Here is a 21,864-nt window from a genome sequence, read left to right as displayed (position 1 = left end):
TTAACAATGCTGAATGGGGTTCTCATCTAGAATTTCCAGTAGTTTTGGAATACTGTAGAAGCATACATGCTCAGGATAGAGTAAGCAAGTGTTATATCAACACTGCATGTAAGCCGCAGAGGAGTTGAAGAGCTATTGAAACGGTGACACATATAAATTATTCAGATTTATGATATAAAGAAAGCTAGCAAGTGCAAGTTTTTGGTAAACAAATCATGGATTGTTGGGCAATAAACAATCAGCTAATCTGAAACGAAATTGTTGTTGGTGACATCGCAAGTTGCTGAAACACACAATACTGTGATGGGATGGACCAAATTTCATACAGTTATGGAATTGTCACCTGTAATGACAACATTACCCGTATATCAGAATAGTTTTCTTCTCCAGCAGCATTGACCGTTTTATTGCTTGGTAAGTCAAAGGTCATAGGCGTCTCATCCATATTTCCGATTTGTGATAGTTCGAACGAGGACTCCTTTCTGCGCTTAATGATGAACTGCTGAAATGATTCCATTTTTTCTTCCAAGTCTTTTGGTAGCAAATGTGTTATCTTCGTTCGCTGCCTGATACAGAAACCATGCTGGTTCATAAAATGAGAACACCAACCAGCTGATGCAACAAGTTTTGAATCTGTCATCTTATATTTGTCATCAGCACACAGACGAATTGCAGTTCGTGTGACAATGTATCCATTTTGTTGACATTTACTTACAAAATCACTGAGTTCTTTCTCCAATTCAGGGAAAGAGGCGATCCCAGTCCGACGAGCCGTCTTGATTCTTGGAATTTTTTCTAATGCTGCTTTGCTTTTCCACCATTCCCGTACTTGCTTCTCGTTCACACAAAATTCGCGTGCTGTAGCACAGTTGTTATTTGCTTCTGCATATTCAGTAACTTTAAGTTTGAATGCTGCATCATAAGCAGAACTCTTTCTTTTACTTCCAACACTATTCATTTTATCTGATTGAATATAAACTTCTGGAAAGATTAAACTGAACTAATTTCATATAGTGGTTGTATACCATTTATACCTTATCCTGTAATTTTTTTTAAATGGTTGGTTGGTTATCAATTTGTATTGGATAATTATTTATTATTGTTTTTTTTGTGTTTTTTTAAAACTATGGGTTGTGTAATTCAGTGGACCAAATATGATTGGTTTCAGTGTGGACATTGTTCAAGTATTGTGACAGTTATAACTTTAAGCAGAAACCATTGTCCACTACCTTATCTCATTAAACAATACATCTGAGAGTCGATATGTATTAGTAAAGTCATTGGCATTGTGCAACAAAACAAACCCATTATCCCTGAAGCATTTACCACAGATTAAGCATACCAGTAGTTACCTTGTAGCACTCTTCTGCTAACAAACCAGTTTGCTTTACAAGCAACTAAACAACATTTACTTCTAAAACACCTCTCAAAGAAATCCCACAAATTATATTTTTTACAATTATTCATGCAGGCTTGTATATTGCTACTTGTCTGTTATTTACCCTTTCTAAACATGCACACAACAAGCCCCTATGGAGCCTCTCGCTATTGTTCCTTTAAGACTATCGTACTTTGAGCAGAAACCAAAGTTTCTACTCTCGATACCAAAATGTTTGTGTCATAAATACCTTCATTAATGTAGATTCTTTTCATATTTACACTGAAATAAGCTGGCGTGCCTTTCTATGGTATCGTAGAGTTTAATGATTACTGATTAGCTGAGGGTTAAATACTTGCCTGAGAGGTTACTAATATGGCAGTTCTTTTGGAAAATACACATACCACCAGTGGCTCAAATAACATTAATTTACATACTTTAAGTCTGTAATTAATTCTTATACTACTTGTTGAGAAGTAAAGTCTGTTGTTGCAATGGCACGTACAAAGCAAACCAGGAAATGTGGAGATTGATCACATCTAACTGTAAGCACCTTTGCACCTTTACACCATTTGTTTCATTTGTTCCTTTTTTCCCCTTGTGGGATTTTCAATGTATTTTTGTCTTTTAATCATTATTTGCAATTTTTGTATTTAGAGACTTTATCTCCACAGGGGTTTTAGTCTATTGTGATTTTTGACAGAATTTTTCGTTATTACATGCGCATGTCTAGAGGGATTAACTGCCCTCTGAATTAGATAGTTCAGTTTTAAGAGTGAGGGAAATACATAATGGTGTGAGACCCACGTAGTGAGAATTACTCAGTCAAAGTAGGAGCTGGGAATTATCAAGTTGGCCCAAAGAGACAAAACAAGTAGATATTAAAACCCAGGTATTAGATAGGGTGTTCAGGGCATACCATCTCCTAAGATGCAAAGATTTAGACTTTGACTCAGCACCAAATGTCCCCAGGCAGGGGGAAATACTCTTAGCATTAAATGCAATGGGGATATATATAGGAAAGATAGAAGGCTTGCAAAATATGGGATACAAGAAGTATAAGTTATATCTCCGCCAATATGACACACAATCACTGACAGTTAACTCTATAGAGGTTAAAGGGGTGGTGGCCCAAATTAGGGAGCCCCCTCTCTTTACTACGGATATAGAGGCGAAGTTAGTAGAAGTACATGTGTCAGGACTCCCCCTAGAAGTAGAAACTCAAGAGTTAGTAAGGAAAGTAGAAAACAGACTGAAGGCAATAGTAACCACGCACAAAATGGCAACTGTCTGGGGTGCGGATCTTGATTATGACAAGAGAAGAAGCCAAGAAGTTACCTACCTTCTTTTATGTAATGGGGTTTCGTTTGAAGAGCTGGTATAGGGGAAGTGAAAATGATAGGAAATGCCCCAAATGTTTCCAAACAGCACCAGCCTGCTTAGCAACAAACAGCGACAGCTGCAGCAACATATGCAAGTAAGGCTGAACCAAGCAACAATATGTCCCCCAAAACGATTGAAATTGATCAGAGCAACAGAGCAGATTAGAAAGGAAAGAACGAACACTGTACAAGAAGTTACTAAACAAGGGGAAGAGCAAATACAGGCAACACCAACAACACAATAGGACCAAAACGTCACAATTGTAGATGAATCTCAAATAGATCAGGAGTGGGGTCAATTTTTTAGTCCAAATAATACAGGGAAAATGAAGACCCCTGGTAAAGAAACTGTGACAACAAGTAACAAATACACAATCCTACAGGAGGAGGGAGAATCCATACAGGAGGAGGAGTAGAAGGGGGGAGGATGATGAAAAGACAGATATGTCTGGTCTGGCCCCTTTAACATGCTCCACACCCTTACCTAACAAAAAATTGAGAAAGAGGAAAGCTGCATCGGGGTCTCCATCATCGCAAGAGGGAACTCTTGATGAGACAAAAGATGACACCCCGAAAACTGCACATGATAGAAATGAAGCCAACCTAATGAAATTAAGGATGAAAAAGAAAAGACTGAAACACAATGATGGATCTGACAATACGAGCAATGACGAAAAAACAATGGATGAAAGCAACAATGGAAATGATGGCAACAGTGAAGACTTTGAAACAGGGACGGAATACAACAGTGCTACGGACAGAGGAATGGAAACGGAAATGGAGACCGAAATGGAAACTGAGAACTTGACTGATCAAACAAATAAAACTGACGAAGAAACGTTAGAAACACCAACAGAAAGCATAACAGGGGGAGACCGAGTGCCCCCCCACTCATAGATTTAAACTAATTAACTAACCGGAAATACTTAAACCATTATTTAACATATCTAGCATTTATCACACTAAATTATAATGTACATACAACCAAAATAGCAGCAACCTGGGGAAACGGCAAAAATGGAAGGAAAAAACCTCCATCTTTTGTCAGTAAACGTTAATGGAATTAATAGGGATACAATTTTAAATTTAAGCACTATAACCCAATATAATGATTTTTATAAAAGAGTCAAACAATGGTTTCAAAAAAGACCTAATATCCTTATGTGAAGAGAAAATGAATGGGATTGTGATTTTAAATAATTATGTTAGAAAAGACACAAGAGGGTGGTGGCGGTAGTGATAAATAGTTAAAAAGGGTGTAAATGGGAGAGAAGAGAGGAGGGATAATTTTTTAAAGGGAGGTTACTACATATAGTTATCAAAAGTGTACATTTTATTAATGTTTATATACCAGCAAATAAGTACCAAAAACAGCAATTTATAGAAAAACTATCAAATTATTTAGAGAAATATACTATGGAGGATCTTGTTTTAGGGGGAGATTTCAATTGGGTGGGGGATTCCACTGATAGGATAGGGTCCATAACAACAAATGACATGAGATTTAGACCCAAAATGGATTTTATTTTTAAAAAATCATAAATTTATATATATATATATATATATATATATATATATATATATATATATATTATAAAATAAACAACACCAACACGTAGAATGTGTGACCGGTTTCGCTTTAATGCTTCATCAGACTGAATTCAATATCTTGTTTACGTCATTAAATATGTTGTTTCTAAGTGATGAGTGAAATAAACAATATGACATAAACAAGATGACGTCATAGCTTACATTTTTAACGTAATCATCTTATACTTTAACGAATAATTTACATGGAGATGTGCATATACAGCAAAGATTAATGATATCTTAATACATAAAAATATATAAAACTGGATCTTAAAGATACATATATCTCTACTGATAACTACATAAAAGTTTATTAATAGAGATAAACAGTTTTAGTAACATTTATATTATGTGTAATGCACACTTATTAGAGGTTAAAGGTATTAGAGGTTTTTACATATTATTATGTAAAAATGGGATACCATATAGTCAAGCAAAAAGATACAGAAGAATTATTTCGGATGATGCTGTTTTTAAATCATCTTTGACAGAGCTAGGTCAGCATTTTCTAAATAGAAACTACCCCATTGATATCATTAATACTGCTTTCCAAAATGTATCTTCTCTTACACAGCTTGCTTCTTTACAATATAAAATCAAAAGTAAAAATGAAGATATTGTTCCTTTTGTTATTGAATATAATCCAAGTTTGCCTAATATAGGTAAAATTATCAATAAATATTGGGATTTATTAAACTTATCATGTAAAGCAAGTGTTAAATCGCTACACGAAAGCAAACCTACACTTGCTTATAAAAGGACTAAAAATCTTAAAGATTTCCTAACTAATTTCAAATTAGAAAAACCATCATATAAAATAGGATCATCAACTAAATGTAATAGACCTAGATGTTCACACTGTTCATTTATTAATGAAAATACTTCTTTCAATAGTAATAATATGAAAGAAACTTTTAATATGCGTTGTGATATTAATTGTGCAACATCAAATGTTATTTATTTGATAACATGCAAAAAATGTGGCATCCAATATGTTGGACAAACCAGTCAACAACTATCTAAACGTATGAACCAACACAGATCAGATATAAAAAATTATATCGATCAATCATTTTCATCTCATGTTGCCGCACATTTTAACAAAAATCCCCATACATTGCAAGATTTCTCCTTCCAACCTATTGTTAAAACTGATCCTGAAATGGAACGTCTACTAAAGGAAACCTATTGGATTCACCGTCTTAATATGGTATATCCAAAAGGTCTAAATTCAAAAACACTATATGACATTAAGTGACATTTTTTTTTCTTTCTGAATTATGTCCCTTGTGTACAATTAGATATGATTATTCAACTTTGCAAAAATAATTTAATTGGTAAAAGTAGAATCTAATAACATAAAAATAAGTTTACTAACTCTTTAAAAATGAAATTGCAGTTGTAAATGAATTTTCTTTAAAAATATTTAATTATTTATAAAATACTTCATAGCAAGCATTATGAACACCATATTTTTATACATATTTTTTATTATATAAATTGAGTTCTAATGACCTACTTAATAGCTGAACAAATTATATTAGTACATATATTTTATGTGTTTATCTGATTTTATTTTTATTTATTAATGTTTTATCTTTATTTTGTTCTTCTTTACATTCTCTTTTCTATTTATTTATTTTCTATACCTTTAATAAGTGTGCACTACACATAATATAAATGTTACTAAAACTGTTTATCTCTATTAATAAATTTATATATATATATATGAAATTGAACATGCTTAAAAGGGAATTTACATATGAATCCAAAATAGGAAATGGGAGCAGATTGGGCACATTTTTTGGAACACACTTTGAGAAAAATATGTATAAAGATACAGGTGTATTTAATTATAAAATATCAGATCATAAACTTATTTACTTGGACTTAGAGATTAAAAGTAGAACTAAATGGGGTAAGGGGAAATGGAAATTTAATAATAACATTTTAGAAGAGCCAGAATTCAGTAAGGAAATTAAAGAGGATATAAGAATTTTAGAAACAAGGGGAACCATGACATAATTGAAGAATGGGATAATTTAAAGAAAAAATTTAAAAGGAAAGCAATTATATTCTCAAGAATAAGATATAATTAAAATGGACAAAGAAGGAATTGAAAATTATTTTTTAAAAAGGGTATGATGCCAGAAAGAGAAAACATTTTAAGAGAGAAGTTAAGTAAGATATTGGAGGATGAAAGAAAAGGAAGAGAACTAAAAGCTGGGAAATTTACTCAAATTTATTTTAAAAAAGCAGATGGACTGTATAAAAGAGAAGAATTGAGGAGGGGAGGGGAATTTTTTTAAGACAGTTTAAAACTAGGAAATAACAAGAAAACATCCGATAAAAATAAAATTTTAGATCACATTAAGGAATACTACACCAAATTATACCAATCTCAAGAAATAGACAACACTACGATAGATGAATATTTGCAAGGAATAGAATGCGAGATATCATCAGATCATAAAAACGTATGTGATGATTTCATCTCGACACATGAAATTACAAGTGTAATTAACAATGTACCTAAAGGGAAATCACCAGGTAGAGATGGTCTCACCGCGGAATTATATTTCAAGTTTTGTGGCGAGTTGTTGCCCATACTAGAATGGTTGTATACTAATATATTACTAAGAAATGATACAATGACAAGCAGTATGAGGGAGGGGACAATCATATTGATATATAAAGGGAAAGGAGATAAGGAAGATTTTAAGAAAAGTGTAGGCCCATCTCCCTCCTAAATACAGACTATAAGATATTAAGTAAGATATTAGCAGACCACGTAAAAAAAAGGAATGGATAAAATAATCAAGAGAAATCAGACATGTGTGGCAAAAGGGAGGGAAATTCAAAATAATATTTTAAGCATTAAGACAATTATAATAGACTTTATAAATGATTCTGGACAGAAAGGGGGTATGCTATTTTTCAACAAGGAAAAAGCCTTTGATAGATTTGAACACAACTATAAACAGAAGGTCTTGGAGAAATTTGAATTTGGAAAAAATTTCCAAAAATGGACAAAAATCCTGTACAGCGGAATAACTTCACGAGTACAGGTAAATGGAGCCAATACAGGTAAATTTGATATTAAAAGATCTGTGAGGCAAGGATGCCCCCTATCAATGCAATATGTAATTTCAAAAGAAATCCTAAGTATAAAAATAAGACTAAACAACAAAATTGAAAGTTCTAAACATCAGAGAAGAGGTGAAAATGCTACAGCATGCAGACGATTGCACAAACTTTATCAAGGATCCCAATTCTTTTAAGCACCTTGTAAAGGAATTCGAAGAATTCAGTAAGGCATCAGGATCCCAAATCAACCATGACAAAATGGAAATTTTAAAAATAGGGAAGTGGCAGGGGAACAACTTTGGGTTACCACCACAACAAATTAAGGTAAAGGTTAAAGCTTTAGGAATATACTTTGGTAAAGATGAAGAAAAGGAAAACTGTAACCAAATCAAAATTAAAATAAATGAAAATGTGAACATCTGAGTGCTTATGCCACTATGCCTCATGGAACGGGCCCAGGTGGCCAAAACATACATGTATGCTAATATTAATTATATTTTAAAATCTATAGACATTAAAAATGAGACACTGCACAAAAGTGATAGCTGTATTATTGATTATGTATGGTATTTAAAAGCCCACAATGTTAACAAGGAAACAATTTATAGAGCAAGAGAAGGGGGGGGGGGGGCTAGCAATACCTAGTCCCTTAATTATTAAATGTGCAAATATAATTAACAGGTTTAAAAGGTAACAAACAGAGCCAAAACTACCATGGGAGGGGTTGTATATATATATTGGTTTGGGTTTTCAATGAAACATAAAAAAGACATATATCAAAATAATAAACTAATGAAACAACTAGAAATACCAAGAAGATTTAGGAGTATCAAAGACCTATTACTTAAATATAGAGACAAAAAAGAACTTTGGGAATCTGATGGAAAAAAACACCTACAAATGGATAAGAGAAGACATTACTTGTAAGATAAAAAGCAATATAGAGATGGAGAAAATGCATGTAAACTGGAAAAGGGCTCGTGGGCACTGGATAAAACTAATCTGCATTAAAATACAAAGCCTCTTCTTCAAATGCATGCATGATGCGTGTTTGACAGGAGAGGTAGCAGTGAGGCGGCATATGGTCAGAGTACCGCCTCAATGCCCACTGTGCAAAAAACAACCCACATTTACCAAAGTTCACACCATATTCCAGTGCGAAAATAGGAAGACTCAAAAAATGCAAATAATTAATGAAATAAGTAAAAAAGAGATATACAGACCGCAAAACATCCGATACTTAGACGGGAATTATGATAAGAAAACTTTATACAAAAATTACAAATTTCATAATAGATACGATGAAAGCTTGTGGAGAGGTAATTGTTATTGGACGGGGCTGACGAAAGCGTGAAAAGAAGAGGGGAGATAGGGGCAAGGGAAGATCACCCCATAAGGTTAGATTAATGAAAGCGGACCTTTTTCCCTCATACTTGACCCCTGGCTTGGATCCCGCAGCGGACAGTGCCTTACCTTTATTTCATAATTTCTAAATTTAGTGTAAATTATTTATATATCTTTATTTTAAAAGAAACATAACGTAGGAAATTTAGAGGGAGGAACACAGGGTAAGTACAGGTCGAGTATGTCTTGGGGCTATGTCACCAGGTGCCACGCGAAGTGAACAGGCCCATGAAAGAGCTTGGAAACCTTCCATATAGAACACTTAACAGACACACACAACACAAGGTTTAGCATATAAGGAAGTAGGATTTTAATTTCTAAATATTTTCTACCTCTTCTACCCTTTTCTAACTATACAGCTCCCGTACTGTGTTGTCTACTAAACCTCACTCTCGAGGGATTCTTTAAAATATTTTGGTAACTTTGGCTGTTACATAAATAAGAGATGACCTGCTCGAGATGGGAGAAAGAAAGTATGAACCCATTTCGAGAACAGTCAATCTCGTTTAAATAATGCGAGGAAATGACACAGAAAGCACTCACATAAAACACAAAGGATTTTAATTTATTATCATAATTATTACACCGTTCTACTCGCCAAAATTCGAAATCGAGATAAAAATTTAAACATACATCAATGGAGATTATATCCAATGAATGACAGGACAACTGGGTAAAAAATCTGATATCTGAATGCTGTCCCAACACTAAAACAATATAGAGCATACACACAATATAGCACATATACATAGCAACTGTGGAAACTAGGGAAGGAATTCTGAGTATGTGAGAAACCTCACCCGGATGAACAACCCTATAGAAACACTAGGGAACCGTAGAAATACCCTAACCAAAATATTTCTAAATAAATTTTCAATTCAAAATTTTTTTTATAAAATTAAACAAGCAACATACATTTGGGGAATACAGAAACACATAAAAAAAGCTTTTATTTTTTTGGATAGGTTAGGTTGTATATGTCTGGTTGCCCCCTCCAACTAACGTGTATGGATGTATTTACTAGTGAATGGACGTCTGTCAAATAGACGTCAAGTACTATAATACATGTTCCATTCATTATCCTAGAAGATATTTGTTTCACTTCATGACAGCACATATCATATGAGCCATGTGGCATTATTAGGCGATCGACAATAACAATAAATACCAGTAATCGAGACAAAAAAGCTTTAAAATTGTTCAGACCCGCAGATAAGCTGACCCTTCTCCTTCCGGGGCCCCGAGTGGCCGAGTGGTCTAAAGCGCTCTCTGTTACGGATCGCTGCCATCTCTGCTGTCTGCTTGGGTTCGAGTCCAGGATTCGGCTAATGTGGGTATGTGAGAAAGTTTGCCAGTAGCTTCTCGTGGGTCAGTAGTTCTTCCTCGGGTTTTCCGGGTTCTTCCTCCACCATTAATACTGGACACCATGCATAGCATATCGTGTGCTGAAAAATGGCGTTAAACCCCACAACAACAACAACAACAACCATCCTTCTTCCAGGCTTTATTTTTTTTCCAAAATTCGGATTATGCGTGATTATTTATTTACAATAGTCTTATAATGAAGAAACTTACTTTAAAGTCACTGAAACAAAGTATGGATTCTAATCCAATTCGAGTTATTTTATTAACAAGGTCACCATATTTACTTGGGCAAGTCTGTGTTTTGATTCCATTCACCATCTTAGGAATTCACATATTTTTGAACACATGTATATAGTAGTTTTTCCTTATTATTTGTTCAGTTTGTTTTAGAAATATTATAAGTAGACATTGCATAGTTATTACTGAAATGGACTGATGTTGAAACAAGACAAGGATAATGAGCAGTCTTTCTGTTTTTTACATTGAGAACTTCATTCGTTCTGAAACGCAAAGAAATGGCACCAATCGAGTTAGAACTTATAAATTAATGGATGAAATCACCAAATTTTGTGCATTTTTATTTAAAACCGGTAGGGGGGTACAAACAGGACACGTGACTGCTAGGGTGGTCTAGTTTTTAGAGCGTCTGCTCGGATGCTGGAGAACGTGGGTCGGATCCCCGGCTGAGTCATAGCAAAGACTTATAAAAATTGTACTAACAGCTAACTCGCTTGGCACTCAGCATTAAGAGGACTGGTCGGCCTGGTGTCAGGATAATGTGACTGGGTGGAATATCATCCTACATGTCTATGGCATGATGCTCCAGTCCTAGACATCACTATAAACTGCCACTCTGCATATATCGTAGCGCTATGACTGAAGAATTGTTAAAGCTACATCAAAAATCTAAATCGCACACATACACACACAGGACAGGAAGGTATGTCAATATATGTTTTTTCTGTACATGCTGTAGAGCAATCTATCTGTTCGTAATTTCCAAATCACACACACACACACACACATACACACACAGAGGACAGGAGGGTATGTCATTACATGTTTATCTATACATGCTGGAGAGCTATCTATCTGTTGGTAATTTAGTTTTCTATACTTTATTTATTATTTATTCTTGAGTTTAATTCACAAACCAATTTCTTGGTGTCCTTTTAATAGGTTGAAGGCAAAATGGACAAAAATGTCAGGCTTTGTTTTGATATTTCCGCGTTATGTAGATTACCACCAGTCATATTAAGCCCCCTCCTTGTTGAGCTGGATATCACACTATATTGTACAACAGTATTTCTGAATATACTGCGATATTTACCACACCATACAGCAATTATATATTGTACATCCGTACTTCTGAATATGCTGCGATATGTACCACAGGATACAGCAGTTCTATATTGGACCAACAATGCATTTGCCTTGGGTTGGCGTCTGACTTTAAAAGATACATCCATCTGTCAATAGCTGGAAAAAATATCATGATCTGATTTACAGGAACATAAATCCATCCTGTTATTTGAAATAAATTTAATCATTATGATACAAAAGAAAAGAAAATAGCTTAATAGCAAATTGTACCCCCACACCCCCACCAGAAAATCAAATGTCCAGTAACTTATACATGCATTCAATGAGTGTCCTGTGATGGCTATGTTATAGCAGATGCATATCAGCATGTGATATTATACTCCTATGGAAAATAAATTCTCCAATTGGAAAATTCAGCATATTAGTATTGATGGACTTTATTCTAATTAATATGCCCCCATATATATATAAATAAATATTTATTAGCATCAGCAATATATGAGACAGCTGCTAGACTGCTGCTAATATTGAACATACACCATATTATTTTTACATCAACCTCTGCTGTTGACAGCAGATGTTCCCAGTCAAATAAGCCTGTTGAATTGCTTGCTTGGCTGATGTACTGTTATAGCGCAAAGACATTATGTTTTGGCCACTATATCATACTATATCTTCTATTATCAGCACATGATTAATGATATCCTGAAATCTGATAGATGTCATGTTCTGGTCTATATTATTATGTTATTTTTATACAGATGGGGGTTCTGTTTAACCTTAAATATATAGGTCCTGGAAACAGCTGTCCAGGTCCATATTTTTGTTGTATTTGTATATAGATGGGGGTTCTGTTTGACCTTAAATATATGGGTCCTGGAAACAGCTGTTCTGGTCCATATTTTTATGGTATTTGCATACAGATGGGGGTTCTGTTTGACCTTAAATATATGGGTCCTGGAAACAGAGCTGGGAGACATCATTCATAAATATATTGCTTCCACATTAGCAAGGTTAAGCAGATTCTTGTAGAAATTTGAACTAGAAATGTTTTTTCTCTTTGCTTATGAACTTTTAGTGTTATATCACAGTATTAATGTGCTCCAACACGGTACTTTAACACTCGTTTACAGCATCCATGAGTGTCCAACACAGTGCTTTAACACTCATTTACAGCATCTATGAGTGTCCAACACAGTGCTTTAACACTCGTTTACAGCATCAATGACTGTCCAACACAGTTATTTAACACTCATTTACAACATCCACGAGTGTCTAACAGTGCTTTAACACTCATTTACAGTATCCATGAGTGTCCAACACAGTGCTTTAACACTCATTTACAACATCCATGAGTGTCCAACACAGTCCTTTAACACTCGTTTACAACATCCATGAGTGTCAAAAACAGTGCTTTAACACTCATTTACAATATCAATGAGTGTCCAACACAGTGCTTTAACACTCATTTGCAACATCCATGTGTCCAACACAGTGCTTTAACACTCATTTACAACATCCATGAGTGTCGACCACAGTGCTGTAACACTCATTTACAGTATCCATGAGTGTCCAACAGTACTTTAACACTCATTTGTAGTATACATTAGTGTCCAACATAGTGACTTAACACTCATTTACATTATCCATGAGTGTCCAGCAGTGCTTTAACACTCATTTACAGTATCCATGAGTGTCCATCACAGTGCTTTAACACTCATTTACAACATCCATGAGTGTCCAACACAGTGCTTTAACACTAATTTTACAGTATCCATGGGTGTCCAACACAGTGCTTTAACACTCGTTTACAGTATCCATGAGTGTCCAACAGTGCTTTAACACTCATTTACAACATCCATGCGTGTCCAACACAGTGCTTTAACACTCATGTACAGTATCCACGAGTGTCCAACAGTGCTTTAACATTCATTTACAGTATCCATGAGTGTCCAACAGTGCTTTAGCACTCATTTACAACATCCATGAGTGTCCAACACAGTGCTTTAACACACATTTACAGTATCCATGAGTGTCAGTAACAGTGCTTTATCACTCATTTACAGTATCCATGAGTGACCAAGACAGTGCTTTTGCTCTCATTTGCAGTATCGATGAATGTCCAACACAGTGCTTTAACACTCATTTACAATATCCATGAGTGTCAAAAACAGTGTTTTAACACCCATTTACAGTATCCATGAATGACCAAGACAGTGCTTTTACTCTCATTTGCAGTATCCATGAGTGTCAAAAACAGTGCTTTAACACTCATTTACAGTATCCATGAGTGTCCAACAGTGCTTTATCACCCATTTACAGTATCCATGAGTGACCAAGACAGTGCTTTTACTCTCATTTGCAGTATCCATGAATGTCCAAGACAGTGCTTTGACACTCATTTACAATATCCATGAATGACCAAGACAGTGCTTTTACTCTCATTTGCAGTATCCATGAGTGTCAAAAACAGTGCTTTAACACTCATTTACAGTATCCATGAGTGTCCAACACAGCACTTTTACACTCATTTTCATTATCCATGAGAATCCAAGACAGTGCTTTAGCACTCATTTACAGTATCCATGAGTGTCCAACTCAGTGCTTTAACACTCATTTTCAGTATCCATTAGTGTCCAACAGAGTGCTTTAACACTCATTTACAGTATCTATGAGAGTCCAACACAGTGCTTTAACATTCATTTACAGAGCTTTAACACTCATTTACAGTATCCATGAATGTCCAACACAGTGTTTTAACACTCATTTACGTGCTTTAGCATTCATTTACAGTGCTTTAACACTCATTTACAGTATCCACGAATGTCCAACCTAAGTCTAAGATAAGAGTTTTAACATGGTAAGAATTGACTATTTAGCTTCCAGTAATTAACTTGCATGATTTTATAACCTATTTTACCTCAGTAATTATATGAACTTTACATGATACTCATTTATATTAGTAATTACAAGCTACATGTATACAAGATGTAGCAATTTCCAATAGATCAGTATATTTGAAATACGAGACGTTTATACAATATGGATCCCTTTTCTTTCAATAAATACTTGTTTTTCTCACATTTATATAATAATAGTCTGTAGCTACAGTAAGCATTTCTCATATTAGATTCAAGGCATGTAATTCACATTTGTATGTATACACATTTACAGTAAATCATTTTCAAATTAAGTGCAAGGCATGCAATACACTTTTGACAGATTTCACATTTACAATAGGTCTTTGTCAAATTAAATACAAGGCATTTAATACACTTTCATAAGATTACACATTTACAGTAAGTCTATCGAATGAAATGCAAGGCATAATAATACACTTTCATAAGATTACAGATTTTTCAGTAAGTCTTTGTCATGTTAAATGCAATGCATGTAGTGTACATTTTTAACGACTGCACATTAATATTAACTCATCCATTTAAAAAGAGGTAAATTAATTATACTTCTGTATTTTATGTTATTATGATCGAAGCAAATATAGATCATGGCATTACAATTTACAAAGTCAAATGATGTATCAAGCTAACAGAAGAGTCTTATTAATCTAAATTACATTTTTTATGTCTTCAGCCAATTCAACAGGTTATTGAGGAAAGCTTAAACAAGGCAGGAATTCAAATGACCTCAGAAAACAGGGATTTGTTTCTAAGATTTCAGGGTGAAATTGGCACAACTCTTCACTTCAGGTGAGAATAACATTGTTTCTTTTCTTTCTCTCCCTAACAAAGGAGACAAATTCTTTTTACTTGTAGTCAAAGACACAGGTGTTAAAGTGATCAAGAAGATGATAATTACAGGCATTTCTAAAAATTACAGGCTTTAGTAAAAATTACAGGCTTTACTGACAATTACAGACATTACTAACAATTACAGGCATTATTGACAATTACAGGCATTACTGACAATTACAGGCATTACTGACATTACTCACAGTTACAGGTATTACTGATAATTTCAGGCATTACTGACAATTACAGGCATTATTGACAATTACAAGCATTACTGACAAATACACGCATTACTGGTATTACTGATAATTACAGGCATTACTGATAATTTCAGGCATTACTGACAATTACAGGCATTATTGACAATTACAGGCTTTACTGACAATTACAGGCATTACTGACATTACTGACAATTACAGGCATTACTGACAAATACACACATTACTGGCATTACTGACAATTCCAGGCATTACTGATAATTACAGGCATTACTGATAATTACAGGCATTACTGACAATTACAAGCATTACTGACAATTACAGGCATTATTGACAATTACAGGCATTACTGACATTACTGACAACTACAGGCATTACTGACAAATACACGCATTACCGGCATTACTGACAAGTACAGGCATTACTGACAATTACAGGTAGTGTTGACAATTACAGGCATCATTGACAATTAAAGGCATTACTGACAATTACATGAATTACAGACATTACTGACAGTTACAGGTATTACCGACAATTAGAGGCATTACTGATAATTACATGAATTACTGACAATTACATAAATTACTGTCAATTGCATGCATTACTGACAATTACATGAATTACTGACAATTACATGAATTACTGACAATTACAGACATTGCTGACAATGACAGGTATTACTGACAATTACAGGCATTACTGACAATTACAGGGGGGCCGAGTGGTCTAACACTCTCCGTTATGGATCACTGCCATCTGACCTCTGTCTGCATGGGATCGAGTCTCGGATTCGGCCAATGTGGGTATGTGAGAAAGCTTGCCAGTGGTTCTTTCCGGGGTTTTCCTGGGTTCTTCCTCCACCATTAATACTGGCCGCCATGTATAGCCTATCGTGTGCTGAAAAATGGCGTTAAACCCTGCAACAACAACTGACAATTACATACATTCATGCTGGACATACAGAGGCATAATCTATTTCTGCAATGACAAGTATGTAGCATATCATGAATGTTTTTCTGAGTTTCATTAGGAAACTGTTTATTTACATCTTTTTTAAACCATTGACATTACTAATAGGAATCCGTGCTTTTTGGGTAGGTTTTTTAGATTCGTTGCTACAAGGGTAGTCTGTGACATCCCTGTGTTAAGACTGAACTATTTCTTACTATTTCCCTGTTGATTTGTTTCATACAGTGCAACAGTCAACATGTGTGAAGGAATGTGAGCTGCTCTGAGAAGAAAAACAACAGAAATATTTGAATGATTCATAGGCATGAAATATGATCTGAAAAGTACCCCCAAGGGTTAGAATTTTGCGTCAAATTACAGGCTAATTATATTATTAGAATGATTCATATGCCTGAGATAGGATACGAAAAGTACACCCAAGGGTTAGAATTTTTTGTGTCAGATTACAGGAGTGATTCTCAAACTGTGTGCCGCTAGTGTGCCGCGAAAGATTTGCAGGTGTGCCTTGAGAGTTTTGAAAAGTATTTAAACATGCTAGCATTTTGAAACCTTGAACATATTGAAAAATGAAATGGTAAATCAATGTCGCAAAAGTTAAGAATGTAACATATAAAAAAACGCAATCTCAGTCAGTCTGTCATTCATTGGTTCCTTTTGTAACGCGAGACTTGTGCGAGATCTCATTGTCGAAATTCTGGACACACTGAGAGACCTACAATCGGCACTGCAGCATTACTTCCCATCACATGCAAGTGATGAATATGGATGGGTGATCAATCCATTCGGAAACAACGTAACTACAAATCTTACAACCGAAGAAGAACAGCTCATCGATTTAAAAAACTGTAAATTTTTTCAGTCAACATTTCCCGAAAAGATTCTGGATGAGTTTAGGATCTCAATCAAGAAGTCATATCCTGCAATCAGTTCTAAAGCAAAGTAATTCTGCAACTTGTGTCTTCGTGGTTTTATGAGTTTGGATTTTCAGCATTGACTGAAATCAAATCTAAAGAGAGAGAGAGATTTCTTAAAATCGACGATGAAATGCGCGCTTATTTGTCGACATTGGAGCCTCACTTCAATCTGTTTTGCTCTGGAAAGCGGGCACATCCTTCACATTAAATTTAAAATTAAATATATATGTAAAAGTAAATAAGTTCTTCACCACAAAAATTGTTAAATCTTTTCAGGTGTGCCATGAAAATTTTATAAATCTTTCTGGTGCACTGCAAGACAAAAAAGTTTGGGAAACACTGAATTACAGGCTAAAATTTGGTTCATGAGTTTGGAACTTTCCTCTTTTGCACAGAAAGGGTTCTTATTTTGTCATACTGAATGAAAAATGATGAATGCAATTACTATAGTTCTTTCAAACAGCAAAATCCCCATTGAATAATACCTTAAGACAGAACATACAAATTTCCATTGAATAATACATTGAGACATAACATAAAAATCCCAGCTGAGAAATACGTTAATGTAGAGTTCCCAAATCCACATTGAATAATACCATAAGACAGAGCATACATATTTCAGTTGATAAATATTTTAATGTAGAGCATGCAAATTCCCATTGAATAATACCTTAAGACAGAACATACAAATCCCAGGAGAGAAATACTTTAAGACTGAACATACAAATCCCAGTTGACAAATACCTAATGTAGCTTATACAAATCCCCATTGAATAATATCTTAAAACAGAACATACAAATTCCAATTGAGAAATACCTTACAGAACATACAAATCCCAGGTGAGAAATACTTTAATGTAGAGTATGCAAATTGCCATTAAATAATACCTTAAGACAGAACATATAAATCGCAGTTGATAAATACCTTAAGACAGACCATACAAATCCCAGTTGAGAAATACCTTGCAGAACGTACAAATCCCAGTTGAGAAATACATAATGTAGAGTATACAAATCCCCATTGAATAATACCTTGAAACAGAGCATACAAATCCCAGCTGAGAAATACATAATGTAGAGCATACAAATCCCCATTGACTAATACCTTAAGATAAAGCATAAAAATCCCCATTGAACAATAACTTAACACAGAACATACAAATCCCAATTGAATAATAACTTAATACAGAACATACAAATCCCAACTGAGAAATACTTTAATTCAGAGTATACAAAATTCCCATTGAATAATACCTTATGACAGATTATACAAATCCAGCTTGAGAAACACCTTAAAATAGGGAATGCAAATACCCATTGAATAATACATTAAGACAGAGCATACAAATCCCAATTGAATAACTTAATACAGAACATACAAATTCCAGTTGAGAAATACTTAAGACAGAACATACAAATCCCCATTGAATAATACCTTAAAACAGAACATATCAATCCCAGTTGAGAAATACCTAACAGAACATACAAATCCCAATTGAATAATACCTTAAAACAGAATATACAAATCCCAGTTGAGAAATACCTTAAGACAGAACATACAAATCCCAGTTGAGAAATATCTAATGTAGAGTATACAAATCCCCATTGAATAATACCTTAAGACAGAGTATACAAATCCCCATTGAATAATGACTTAATACAGGACATACAAATCCCAACTGAATAATACCTTAAAACAGAACATACAAATCCCAGTTGAAAAATACCTTGAGACAGAACATACAAGTATTTGTTGAGAAATACCTTAATGTAGAGTATACAAAATTCCCATAGGAATGATACCTTAAGATAGAACAAACAAATCCAAGTTGAGAAATACCTAATGTAGCGTATACAAATCCCCATTGAATAATACCTTAAAACAACATACAAATCCCAGATGAGAAATACCTTAAAACAGAACATACAAATCCAAGTTGAGAAATACCTAATGTAGAGTATACAAATCCCCATTGAATAATACCTTAAGACAGCATACAAATCCCAGTTGAGAAATATCTAATGTAGATTATACAAATCCTCATTACAGGGCTCGAATTTAACACAAATTTCATTGTAGCCAGAAAACTTATATATTGAGAAATTTTCTAGTCCTGTCAAATCTTTACCAGTCCTGTTCACGAAACAATGTCACACAGCTTTCATGTATGTTTACCAATTCAGTTTTAAAGTTCAAACAACCCGCAACAAAACTGGATGCTATCTGTTTGTTTTTGCGAATTGCTTACACCAGTTACACCACATAATGTTCCTTTCCTCGTCGTAATTCAGCCATTTCCTGTCTTTTGTCCATTTCATCTGAAATTTTTCATTACGCTTTTCCCTATCATAAGAATTATTCCTCATCATTTTCATTCAACTTTATCTTTTTTTGATGGCTGAACACCTTCTATCAAATGCCACATTTTGCCTGTCTTATGAGGAGGGAATTGTGCCTTGTTTTGAAATACGAGAAGTTACTGTATAGCTGATGCAAATTATTTAAAGCAAGAAAAGGAATGGCACAGTGTCCTTTATATAAGGCAGTCAGAGCAAGAAACATGTTTCAAAACACGTGTCTTTACCCCCTCCCACAATTAAATGGCCTTTTCCTAACAAAGACTTATATTAGCAAATGTTCTGCATGATCAAAGCAGTGGCTATTGTAAACAATGTTATAAAATATTAGCATCAGAAGATAGTGTTAGTTTCAGCTTGGAAAAGGTGTGTTCCCATCAAACGAAGCCATCTGACACTCGTCGAGTTGTATTTAACAGCTCCAATTACGGTATCATAACTCGTAAGTTTGGTAATTGTTCCTAATTAATCGAATCTCAGTGTAATTTTGAAATTAATAATGTGGAAAATTTTCAAATCTTAGATGCCCATGCTCAGAGATTTTAATTCCCAACAAATGTACGGCTGTCTGCTTGGATATCTCCACATGTATTCAATTATTTGTTTGTTTTTGTAAGGGAAAAATATACAAACTTTTCTTATCATCATAGAAAAAGTAGCTGTATGGAAAGGCTGTGTCAATAACGTAATCGTAATAAATTGGTTTAATTCTTATATATATTTCGATGGAAATGTAAAATATGTAGTTTCCTGTTTGTGACTGATGGAGCATTTGGGTAGTGAGCACAACATGCAAACTAATTTCTTTGAATAGTTTTTGCCATGTTCTTATGTGTGGTATACAGCTTTGTAGTTTGTTACTGTGGTTGAGTGAATAAAGTGTGATACCACGTCATTTTTTCATTTAATTCATTATCAGATTAATTAGGATAAATTACAAAACTTCCATTGTTAATGATAGGGCCATAATTTGCGCTGTAAAGTGAAATGGACAAAATCGGATGGATTCTTATTATAGAAACGCACCATTCTGAGTCAGAAATTGACTTTATCTTCTCATGCTAATATTTTATGACTGTGTTTATAAAGGCCACTGTTTGATTCTACAGAACATCTGCTAAGTCAAGTCTTTATTAGGGAAAGGCATAAACAAATGCTGACTATTGGTAACTGAAACTGACTAGCCCATCGAACTATTAACATTATGAAAGTTACTAGTCTGACAGGAAATCTGCTAGCCTCGGGCTAGTGGACTACTGCTAATTTCGAGCCCTGCAATGAATACTACCTTAATACAGAGCATACAAATCACAGTTGAGAAATTCCTTAAGATAGAACATACAAATCCCAATTCAATAATAACTTAATACAGAACATAGAAATCCCAATTCAGAAATACATTAAGGTAGAGTATACAAATTCCCATTGAATAATACCTTAAGACAGTATACAAATCCCAGCAGAGAAATACCTAATTTAGAATATACAAATCCCCATTGAATATTACCTTAAGACAGTATACAAATCCTAGCAGAGAAATACCTTAATGTAGATTATACAAATCCCCATTGAATAATACCTTAAGACAGTATACTCATCCCAGCAGAGAAATACATAATTTAGAGTATGCAAATCCCCATTAAATATTACCTTAAGACAGAGCATACAAATCCCAGTTGAGAAATACCTAGTGTAGGTTATACAAATCCCCAATGAATAATACCTTAATACAAAGCATACAAATCACAGTTGAGAAATACCTAATGTAGAATATATAAATCCCCATTGAGTGATACCTTAAAACAGAACATACAAATCCCAGTTGAGAAATACCTTAATACAGAGCATACAAATCCCCATTGAATAGTACCTTAAGACAGAGCATACAAATCCCCATTGCAAATTATCTTACAATATAGCATACGAAGTTACTTTGCACAGAAATATGAAGTGTAAACTTTAATGATGTTTTAGCTATCAAAAGTCAGTTATTAAATTGGCTATAGTATGGGCAATATTCAGCATCTAAACTCTGTATTGATATTTTTCAAAAGTCAGTAATCAAATTGACTATAGTATTGGCAATACTCAGCGTATGAATTGTGTATTGATATTTTTAAAGTCATT

General features: G+C 34.2%; 1 protein-coding gene across 1 annotated transcript in view; it reads left to right on the top strand.

Annotated features, from left to right (window-relative positions):
• The window catches only part of LOC149772544 (uncharacterized), a 93,161-nt gene that overhangs the window by 47,998 nt on the left and 23,299 nt on the right, over nucleotides 1-21,864 (top strand). The window contains exon 5 of the mRNA XM_089947661.1: nucleotides 15,121-15,236. Coding sequence (XP_089803787.1) covers nucleotides 15,121-15,236 — 116 coding nt within the window. The remainder of the gene's footprint in view (nucleotides 1-15,120; nucleotides 15,237-21,864) is intronic.

The sequence above is a fragment of the Sinohyriopsis cumingii genome, unplaced genomic scaffold (assembly GCF_028554795.1).
Source record: "Sinohyriopsis cumingii isolate HCF-2022 unplaced genomic scaffold, ASM2855479v2 utg001397l, whole genome shotgun sequence".
Taxonomy (NCBI): Eukaryota; Metazoa; Mollusca; class Bivalvia; order Unionida; family Unionidae; genus Sinohyriopsis; species Sinohyriopsis cumingii.
This window is presented reverse-complemented; position numbering and strand designations above follow the sequence as displayed.